Genomic DNA, 11,628 nt, shown 5'->3' on the forward strand with positions numbered 1-11,628 from the left:
GGAACGCATACGATCAGGTCAAGCAATATTTGTGTTCTTTTTCGAGTATTTTTAATTCGTTTTGTACGTATAGACAACCGATTCGCGTACTGTACCACTGACAGAGCGGGTGTTGCTAGGAGCCTGTAGGTAACAGGGCGTCACATTGTAAAGCAGAAGAGTTGTGCAGTTCATATGTAAAAGCAATAAACAGTTTATATATAGATACAAAATAAACTTACATGTGTATTGCTTGTTTCATCTTCTTGGACCGCTGGCGTCATGTGGACATGTTCAGCAGTCAGATTGCGAACCCAATTCTCCCACGCCGCCGTCATCTTTACTTGTGCTAGGAAACGAAGCATACGGGAAGAATTAGTAATGTTCCTGCCAGGAGCCGATCTAACGGGGGACGAAGTAGGCGGCTACGCTACGCGGTCCCAGATGCTGTCTCGTAAAAGGGACCCCGTTGAAGGAAAAAAAGATCATCCTTCCCTTCTAATACTCGGTGGCACATTTCGCGAAAGTCTTCAGCGACTGATAAATGGAATTCTCTAAATTTGAAACGAACAGAGAGGAGCCCGTTAGCCTGTCCGATCCCGTCAGGCTTGCTCAAGGCGTCTGCGTACGTGTATTTTAGGCTGCATACTTATATTTTAGGCTACGTACTGTGATTTTTTATGTAAATCGTTCACGTTACAGACAAACAATCGGTTTTCAAGCTTGAATTGTAAAAAAAAGGAAATTCACGATGTGCGTAAACAGTCTTTTTTTGTTCTCAATCGATTGTACTGAATTGCGTCGAAATGAACCATAATAAAACACTGGGGATTTGAATAAATAATCTCAACAAGCAGTCAAACAGTTCAAAGTACGCAGTCTGAAATATACGTACGCAGCCATAATTTCTGCCAAACGTTTAGAGTTCTACTGTTACATCGGTAAAATGGGAAACGATATGAAAATGGGAATAATATAGAACGCTATAGCATTCACATTTCAACGGGTTTCACGCACAAATGTGTTTAAACAAGTACTGATAGCAAAACTCCTTAGTCGCGATGCAAACTTCTTCTCATCGAATGCAAAATTCCATTACATGGGTGCAAAGTTCTAAAACTAACTTACAATAACTATTTGAGAGATTTGTCTCCTATATTATTCTACTATCCCATTGTATGGAGCAGTCAGTTCTCACTCCGGGGGGAATGATTCTGAAAAGGGATTTGATTCCATGATTAAGTTAACATTCATGAACACTATCATCGGGCACTCGTAAATTTTTCTTTCACACCAAACAAAGCATATACATTAAAAACAACGATTCATATACAATTTTAGATAACCTTTCTCACAAATGTATTTTTTGCTTTTACTTTTGTGTGTGACAAAAATGAAAAAATACAAAGTTTTACTCCCTCTTCGCTTTACCACTATCCTCCACAAACCGACTGCTTCGGGACTGTTTATCCCCCTTATTGGTGGCTTTGTGTGTTTGTTTGTTTCTTTTTATTTCGTTTACATTAACCATATGCGGAGCCCACTGTTGCTGTTGCCCCCCCCCCCCCTCCCCAATCGTTGTTACCTGGACTATGTATATGTTTCAGGAACAATCCTACGCCCTACTATATAAGCCATCCTGGGGTGTGTCTTACTTTTCTCTCTCTCGCGCGGTGCCTTTTAATTACTCGGGAGGTTTTACTGTTACCATTGTCAATGGGAGTGTTAACTCTTCACATTTTCGTCTCTTATTACACCGTACATTGTTGTTTTGCTTTGCTCGGAGGAGGTGCCGCAACTCGGGGCTAAATGGGTAGCACTTTGCCCCGTGTTAGCACACTCAGTGGACGACGATATCATCAAACAAGTGAAAAACAAAACCATTTAATAGTAAAAAAAGACACTATTACTTAAGTTCCCTGGCGCTCGACTGTGTTTTCCCTATTGTATGTTATTGTGGTATTAAAATAAACACATCGGCTCGATTGCTGTTATCCCCACTCTCTCCTTCCCCTGAAGTTTCGTTTACATTTAACTACTAAAGAAAATTTATATTAACCTCTCTATCTAGCACTTCACTAACGCATAAAATTATACTAGTCGTAGAAGATAATTGGTTAATGAAATAAGTTCGATTACGTTACCAGTCGGGAGGGGGAGGGGGGGGGGGGTTTGTCTTTCGTCGGAAATTGGAAAGAGGGAAGCGTAGTACCATTTGAAAACTTTCTACAACATGCACAGAAAAGCACGGCCACCGTACCGTTCAGGTTCTACTGTTCAATAGGGATGTTTTGTTATGTGTCTTAGCACATGGGTTTGTAAAAGAATGTACTAGTACGTACTCAAGTTGTCGTCCTGTATGTGGCAATGGAACGGAGCGAATTCTTACAATGAAGAAAGCGTATTTAATTACTGTGTGTGTGTTTCACATTCTCCCGAGAATCTGGACCCATTATCGCGCGGCTAAAAACACACCCAACCCCAATTGTTTCCCCCCAGGAAATAGTGAGAAAGAGAAAGAGAGAAAGAGGGAGAGCGGGAGCTAGGAAGGGAGACTCCTTAAGTGCTACTTCTTCTTCTTGTGTGGTTACATCCTTAGTAGAAAGTGTTTGTTGTACATTCTTTGCATGGGCTCTGCTTTTTAAAAAGCTTTCATATCTCAATGACACATACTTTCTCACTCGCATATGATTCGCGGCCAATTCACCACACCTTCTCTTCACCGTTACCTAATCAATTTGGGCACTTTTTTTTACAAAAATAATCACTACTTAACACATTCAGCACACAATCCAGTTAAAAGGAGAATGATTTCCGCATTAAATCATAATAATTGCTCTTTTCTGTCGCTCTGTTTCTGTGGTCGCTTTGTGTTACGCTTCATGATTGTGTCCCTCAGGATCATTGATTCGGTTTCTACTACTCTACACACTACAAACGCACACACACACACACGTTAACGTTATGTTCTCTTGTGAATGTTTCCGGATGAACCGTGTGATCGTATCACACCTCCCTCCATCTCTTCCCCTCTCCCCATTCCCTCTTTCTCCCCATTGTCCTGCCCTGCATGCCTGTCAAATTAGCTTAAGTTATAGTATATTTAAAATATTCGACTGTGTGCCTACATACAGTCGTTACATTCCCCGGATTCTTGTTGTCTCTTTACTTTTGTCCCTGCCAAACCCTATGCTCTCTCTCCTCTCTCCGTTGATGCCGAGCTATGGTGCTCTATTTGTCCATTTTCTTCCATTTTTCCTTCTTTGAAAATTCCCACTTTCTGCGTGTCGAAAATTCTTAGAAACGAAAGATTTTTGCCTTTGTGTTTCTTCTCAAAAATGCTAGTTTCTGCTTCCTTTGTCACCTTTGTTGTTCTACCCATGCGACACTTCCTGCCGCATTTACTATTCTCGCGAGTAAGAGAGAGTGAAAAAAAACGATGTTTTCATCTGGTCATCTTTATCCGCGTACTATGGTACGCGGATGTTCCGTGTTTGTATTGGTTGTGTGTGGTGTGTGTTGTTTTGTAACAGCATCGGTACAATGTTTTATTTGAAATAATTTACAAGGCTTACATACTATATGTACAATGTACCACGAATAAAAATAACTACTAATGCAAATATGCGTACCAAAAAAAATCATAAAAGTCTTTTCCCCTTTTCTTGCACTTGCATCTGTGCATGGGTATGCGCTGTTGAATGTACTACTATACCCAAACGTTTTTTGCTTTTAACAATGATTTTTTTTACCCCATACGCACTGCGTACATTCGGGCGGGAGGGATGATTCGAAAGTCTTGTAGGCTCGTTCGAATCAAATCAATTGATGCTTCTGCTTGCAACTAAAGCTAAAACACACACACACACACACACCGTTGGGGTGTCTCAGTTCTACCTACTAATATCGAAGCATTTATTGCCACACGGCTCAATGACACACGCGCGCACACAGCACGGTAAAACAAAACAAATTCCTTATGCTGGATATACGACCCTGCCTCCACTTGTGGCGCGCACCCTTACTACACATCTAATATTACACACAACGCTCAGTTCTTGTTGAGGGGAAAACTCCTGGTGCAAAACTAAAGGAAAACGGGGAAGCGAAAAAAAAACTAATAAACCACAAAACAAATAATTCAACAAAAGAAAATACTTATAAAATGAAATAACGTTTGCCCTCTTGGAAGCATACACTTCAAAAAAAAAACACAGCACAACAAACTTGAGTAACAATATACTGAGTAACAAAATACGTCACCGTAGCGCGCGTATGAGCAAACGACGGAAATCAGGCGAAAGAGGATATGCTAGTATCCTGCCTTAACTTTAAGTGTGTGTGTGTGTGTGTGTGTGTGTGTGTGTGTGTGTTTTACTGTGTGTTGTATCTTTTTGCAGGATATTTACTATCCGCGTGTGACTGTTTTGCACTTTATACAACCATATTTTGCAAAAAAGAAATAAAACAAAAGAGCTGCATCAAGTGTATCATCTGTGTACGCGGAGCATTGTACGCGAGGGGGTGTGTCATTTTTAAAATTGCCGTTATCAGTTGCGCATGGAGTTGGGTCTCTGTGTGTGTGTGTGTGTGTGTGTGGTTTAGATATAATAACGCTAATCGAAAACGAAAATCTTTCCTTTCCTTAAAATTACTATCCCTATATATGCTTGCGCACTACTAAAAAAAACGTACTTTACCAACGCGATTTGTATGTTGTTTGTGCCAATTTCGCCTCCTTTCTCTACACCTCTATCAACTACGGTGCTTCCTTTTTGCTCTGGTTGCTGTTGTCACTTTGAAAAATGATAAGTATTTGTGTAGTGCAGTGGTGAAGCGCGTTCCCGCAACACACATCGCGCTGAAGAAAGCGTATCGTGTTTTGTGAAAGTAGACGATCATATGATGATGATGATGATGCTGTTGTACAGAGATGCACAAACATTGATAATGCATATATGCTCCCATCATCAGCGGCGTACAAGGAGCCGCTGATCGTGTGCCGGTAGAGTATCCTACTGCCATCTACGGCTTCTGCCCCAGTAGCTTCATGAGTTGAAATCGAACAGATCGAAAACGCCCTCAGATTCGTTTAGCGACAGAGTGTAGTCGGCGGTCGGTTCCAGTGGCAGGAATATGTCCAGATCTAAAGGATGACAAAAACACAGGAGCATTAATGCGATGCATATTTTAAAAAGGACACTTTTTGAAAATTTGTATCTCGCACTACCCCATCCACCATGAAGACTTTTTTTCTTTAAATTAAAAAATAAATGTATCTATTTCGTGTTTGATTTCTACAAAATGAGTGGATTACAATTTTATCATTATGTGCAATTAATATTGAAATATAGATAACATGCATGGCACACCCTCTTTCTCTCGAAAGCCCATGAAAACAGACGCGACGCAGTATGGCAGTAAATTGGCAGTTTCAACAAAGCACAGTATCAAACACCAGAGCTGAATCTCATGGTGCTACATGAAAGATATAGGCTTGTGATACTGCAGAACCACGAGACTTCAGCGCCGGTATTGATGAGAGGATGATGGTGTAAAACATTGCCACACGGTGAGACTCGAACAGAACAGAAGCACAATCACACTACATACCCAGACGAACGGCCCCACATAGAAAACACCTTTCACGTTGATGCATTGTTGTTATCGCCCAGAGTTAATCTCGATGACCGCATTATATAATACATACCACATACCGCGCACAAACACACACACACACACGCTTCAGTTGATTGTGCAAGCCGTCAAGCAAGAACTCAGACTGTGATGTGATGCTACAATAGCGGCTAATTCCACACAGATCACAGTACCAAGTTCTTGCTAGATGCAGCTCACCATCGCCAGGATAACCGGATAATAAGACGACGCATCCCTCCGAATATGTAACGATCATCTCCCACAAATTTACACCCACTCCTAATCCCCCAAAAGAAAGAAATAACTCACCGTCGAAATCCGAAAATCCGTAACGCTGGTGCATATTCTCCGGCGAGGACTTGGCACTCGGCGGCTTTAACGCCGACATGGGGAAATCGTACACCGACATGGAGAACACATTGGGACTCAGTTTCGTATCGGACAGAGATGCATTGTTGTTCGTGATCTCGTCCGGCGTCACTTTGCCACCGTTGATGTGGTTGTTGTTGTTGTTGTTGAGACACATCCCACCGGACAGCATGGATGATGAGGATGTCGTCGCTGTCGACGTTGCCATTCCCACCCCGATACCACCGCTGCCACCAACTACTGCATGATTGTGGTGATGGTGTTGCTGATGATCGTCACCGTCGATCGCACCGTCACCCCACACGAACACGCCACTGTCCGCGGATATTGCGGATGGTGGCAGTATGTCGCTACTTCTACTATTACTACTATCAGGCACATGTTCGGATTTAACTCTCACGCCCGCCTTCGACGTCGCGGACCCGATCATCGTCGTCGTTGTCTGACTAGCATCGTAATGCAACTCGGATTGATCTACTACTACCGCCGCTGAGGATGATGAGTCACAGCCATGGTAGTAGCCGCTACCATTAGCTGCACCGGACGCGCTGCTCGACGTGGCCAGCATGGTGCACAGAGGGGATTCATACCGCTCAGAATGCACCACCACCTTCTGTGGCACGCTCGTACCGGACAGATTGAACAGTGACGCCACGGCCGTCTGTATACAGTTATCCCGACCAACGGCTGCACTGCTTTCGGTAGGTTCGCACTTTATTGGAGTGCCTTCGTCTAACAGTGCACGGTTGAGATTGCGCTGTGCCGCATATGGGGACGGTCTCGCTAAAGCTTCTGTTCAAAAAAAAAAAAAAGAAAAAACCTTCCATTAGAATTGTGTCGCCTATGGGTTTATGGTAGTGATGGGTAAATCCTATTTTTCCCGGACTCGGATGCATATGCAAATGATTCCGCAGTGGACTCTGAAGTTGAATCGGGAGCTAATCCGGAAGTAACCAACTAACTAGATCCGGATCTAGCTAACTCCCGATCACTCCATAGTAAATACAGCATTACTCCGATTTTTTTCCGGAGAATATTCCGTTTTTTACCGGTTTCCGGTCGAAGTCGGAGTGCATTCATTGATTCACTCCTGAGTTGCCACCACTAGTTTATGGGGGATCCATAGAGTACAAGTATACTTACTCCTCGGGCTAGACGTTCTATCCATACGTTGGAAAGGCGATATTACAGGTTCGAAGTTTTCCAACAGTGGATCGCCGGCAATCATTGCCGGACTATCGGCTGCACCCGGTTCATCCGTTGGACAGATAAAAACATCAATCTCTCCTTTCTCCGACTTCAGCACAATTTCCCGTTGCATCTTCTCGTTCATCCACTGCGAAAAAAAAAACAAGGACAAAATCGATCAATTATTCCTTCTCGAAGCCCAAAAATTGATTACACTCACCTCCAGCTTAGCCTCTGGTGGTGCCTTAATAACAACGATCGTCTGCTCGCGGAACATCTCCATCGAGCTGAGATCCTGACAGGTAAAGTAGCCGTGCTTCGTGTGCGCCATCTCGTCGTTCGTCGCTGATCGCAGCTCAACGATCATCTCCTCCAGCATGTTTTCCTTCTGTTGCAGTCGGTACCGTTCGCGCTGTATTCGCGTGTTGCGGTCGATATTGCACACGGTATTGCCACACTTCCATTGGATGTTGTTTTTCGACTTCTTCTCCAGCATACCGATGCCCTCGAGCACGTTGGTGATGTCGTAGATGCGCCGCTTCTGCACCTTCAGTTTCGTCGAGGCAATGTTTAGATCGACCACGCCGTCCGGCGATTCGTTTAGCAGATCGATGAACTTTTTCGTCAACAGCCCAAGCGACGTGTCGTACCTATTTACCATGTGTGTGTGTGTGTGTGTGTGTGTGTGTATTGTTTTTTTACATTTTACAATAAGTTACAATTAAATAAAGGATCAAATTATTAAACTAATTCGCGCATTGATTCGTGTGTTATGAGATTCGCACCTAGTTCGTTCCGAGTAGCGTTTCTTCGAGGAAGAGGACGATATCGACGAGGTTGGCGTGGAGCAGGTCGAGTTCGGTGTCTTTGCATTGCTGCTCTTGGCAATTTTGGCCGGTGTGGGAGATATGCTCGACGACTGTGACGATCGTTTAATGGCCTGCATTCATGGGAAAAAATATAAAATAAAGATTTTAGGTACAGGAGCTTCACAAAAGCATGTTGTTCTTCTTGGTTTATCAAACTACGAAGGTGACGCTGGCCATCTGATTGCTTACTAGACTTGCAAATACCAAGTAGTTGGATATTCAGTCCTCATTACGCTGGAAAGCGTTCCCCTGGATTGGATTTGAACCCCGGTCCTGCCGTTTCAAGACCGATGCCGGCCCATGGCCCAAAGCATGTTGCCAGTTTTAATTATAACTGAAAGTGTCTCTATTATGCTTACCCTGAAGAAGTTGGTGATCGGTGGATCGGCCGCATTCTGCTTATTACTGTTGTATTGATGCTGATGATGCTGCTGATGAGCATGATGATCCTGCTGTTGCTGTTTCCCACCGCTGCGAGAAGCTGTCGCGGAGGACGATGGCATGCTAGTTGAAGTGGGCGTACTGTGATGATGGCTGCTCCTCCCATTGGAGTGATTGTTCCTACTACTGCTAACGCTACTGCTAATATGTTGATGGCCACGCTGCTGCTGATGATGATGCTGCTGTTCGGTACCAGCATGATGCTTGTTGGAGGTTTGCTGTGCCGACTGTGTGCCGGACATGGGCGGCACAGTCTGGAACGACACCACCCCACAGCCGTAGCCGTGGTCGAGCAGGTGTGAGCTAACCTGAAGGTCAGGTTTAACCTCCTCATAGTCATCGTTCGACACGTCACTACTATTACTGACTACCGACGCTTTCCGCGCGTAAACTGTACTAGCTCTACGCTCCGCACCGGACACACCACTAATCGCTTTGCCACCCGGCTGATATTCTGCCTTTATGCTTTGTCTACCACCTCCACCACCTCCGACCTTTGCATGGGTTTGCTTTGCGTACATCTTGACACGCGGTGGCGCACTAGTGTTCTCACCGGGTTTTATGTTTTTCTTCACACGTACGTCTCGCCAATGTCATACATAGACCAGCACAGTCCAGTACACCATACCCTCTACAGCAAAATGGATGAGCGCGCGCGCGCCCGCCCTTTACTATGGTGGTGGCGTTGAAAATTGGAAATTTTGTATCAACGGTCCCGAACGCAGGACACCTTTCGGAGCTTCCTACTTCGCACGCAACGATGATGGCAACAAGGGCTGTTTGCACTATTCTGTTTTCACTACACCATACTTGAAAGTTGAGTTGGCGGGTGGTGTCGACGTTGTGTGTGTTTGGTTGTGTGAGGATATTCTGTTTACCTTCGGACCTTGGGTACAATCTTCCAACCACCGGTGTTTGCATTCAGCGAGCATAAACTAAAGGCATTCTGTGGCTATTACACAAACTGTGCCTGTACATTTTAACATCTGTAGAGTAAGAAAACAGGTAGAAATTAATTAACTAGTTAGGCAGTAAGCGAAAGGCTGTAAGCCATGCGGGTGTATATATGTGCAATACCGAACAACAGGTTTATCAACCGACACCGAGTTTCGGCCACCAAAGAGAACCTTGCGTGATCCCTCCCTCAACGAAATGCAACTGCGCACTTAAGTGCTGCTCAGTCGATGCGCACCCGTCCGCATCCTAATTCACTCAATTCTTCGCGTTGACTCTCTTGCTTGTTTCCACCGTCTCTTAAGAGTCTCTCTGGACCCCTATATAAATGCATGCAACGTGCATGACCACGAAAGCACGCTCAGTAGCTTCCACTTCTCAGCGCACTGTTCTTCCCACAGGCAAGAAGAAAATAGACCAAAAAAATGAAGCGAGAAATATCGTTCTCTGCCTTTGGTTGTTTTTGCCGCCAGAAAAGCAGTTTTGCTGTCGTGCTGACGAATGCGCGAAAAAACGCTCGTGACCTATATAAAACTGAAAAAATGGCAATTTTTCTAAACTATCCCTTCACAACTTCCATGGTACAACGTGTGAGTGTTAGGTAAATGTGGCAACTCCCCTTATACGTGTGGATAAGGAATCCGGAAACTTTTCTGTTCTACCCGCGGTGTTGCCCGTGAAAGGGAAAGAAGCTCTTTAAACTTATCACACACATAATCGCACAGGCACGACCGACAGACACATACAAACATGGAGGAACTTATGGGTCCATTTAAATTGGCCTGTAATGATCTGAATCAGCGAAAGTTTAGCATACAACCGGAAGGGTCATTGGATAAGTCAAGATAACAGTACAACAATTAACCTAACTTCTTCATCATCGTTGGAGCAGGAAGAACAGACCTCACATTTTACGTCGAACCTTAACAAGTATCTTCCCCTCTAGCAGCCGTACCCGACAAGAGGGTGTTTTAGAATTTCCCTGCTCCACAAAATGTCGGCCATACGTCAGAAGGATGTGGCGTTGATGAGCAACACTACACTACAGATGTGAAATTTTCCATCCAAAGTTCGCTGCTGGATGAGCGAGTTTTAAGTTCGTACTCCGCATCCGGAAAAGCCGGTCAAAAGAAAGCGTATCACCGGAGTTCCGGACTTTGTCTGGTTTCGGTTGTCCCTCCCCGGTCATTACCAAAGGAGTGTGCGTGTGTTGCACATGTACTTGCACGGAGTACGGAGAGCGGACTTCTCGTCACAATATGTAGTACACAACCCTCCCCCAGAAAACCACTCGGAGTGTTGTGAAAAACCGTCTAGCTACACAGTGAAGGCCCATCCAATGAAGCAGCAAACACAACACTACTACCAGCAAACCAGACGAAACGTCAAAGTCGCGAATAGTCCCCAACCGTGAATATATATATATGCTGGGTACGAGTGCGCTTTCGCGGTCTTGTTTTACAAGGGTGCAGGCCGCCAATGGTGTTGGTGTTTGTGTGTGTAAAAAGGTCTCTTTTCCGATCATCATGGCACGCGCGCGCTTTTTCCAACAGCTCGAAGCGTCGCTTTGCGCTTCTCTCCAATTTTCTCGCATTTCGCGCCCGGAGCACGACGGTATAGAGCGCGCACTTCGCTCTGCTGGTGCTGCTGCTGACTGACAGCTTGGAGCGCGGACCAACCACCATGACGACGACGCAGCGAGCGAGCGAGCGAGCAACCCAGTCAGCGCGAGCTCCAAAACCGGCACCCGGTGTGGCATGCAGCAGCATAAATACTCCACGCTCCATGCTAATGTATGTTTACAGGCATTGTGCAAAAGGGCAGCACGCGCGCTCTCTCTCTCTCCCTCTCTATGCGCTCTCACGCATAATTTCACTCTCTTCCGTGAGCATACTAGCCGCGGCTTATGCTCATGATGCGTGTACTCTTCTCGCCGTATGTTTCTTTTCGTTCCGTGTGTGTTGTTGGGGAGGCGCGCACAATTCTCGCGCCCCTTTTGCAACGTCAAACAAACGTCAAGTTCATAGCACAGGATGACGTTTCGTGAAAGCTTCAATAATCCCCCCCCAGCATCATCAGCGTTGTCGTCATCCTTTCACTATCATTCGCCGCCGGATTCTTTTGCTCTGTGTGGCGTTGCAGGCTCTAGAAGAAATTGGCAATTGTGAAC

General features: G+C 45.0%; 1 protein-coding gene across 1 annotated transcript; it reads right to left on the reverse strand.

Annotated features, from left to right (window-relative positions):
• Positions 1 to 5,018: 5,018 nt before the first annotated feature.
• Positions 5,019 to 9,076, reverse strand: LOC126557167 (uncharacterized). Its single transcript, XM_050212849.1, has 6 exons — positions 8,423 to 9,076; positions 7,980 to 8,134; positions 7,415 to 7,844; positions 7,150 to 7,342; positions 5,947 to 6,798; positions 5,019 to 5,125 (listed from the first exon to the last, which is right to left on the reverse strand). The coding sequence occupies exons 1-6, from the start codon at positions 9,023 to 9,025 to the stop codon at positions 5,028 to 5,030; spliced, it is 2,331 nt and encodes a 776-aa protein (XP_050068806.1). The 5' UTR covers positions 9,026 to 9,076; the 3' UTR covers positions 5,019 to 5,027.
• Positions 9,077 to 11,628: the final 2,552 nt, after the last annotated feature.

Source organism: Anopheles maculipalpis, chromosome 2RL (genome assembly GCF_943734695.1).
Source record: "Anopheles maculipalpis chromosome 2RL, idAnoMacuDA_375_x, whole genome shotgun sequence".
Taxonomy (NCBI): domain Eukaryota; kingdom Metazoa; phylum Arthropoda; class Insecta; order Diptera; family Culicidae; genus Anopheles; species Anopheles maculipalpis.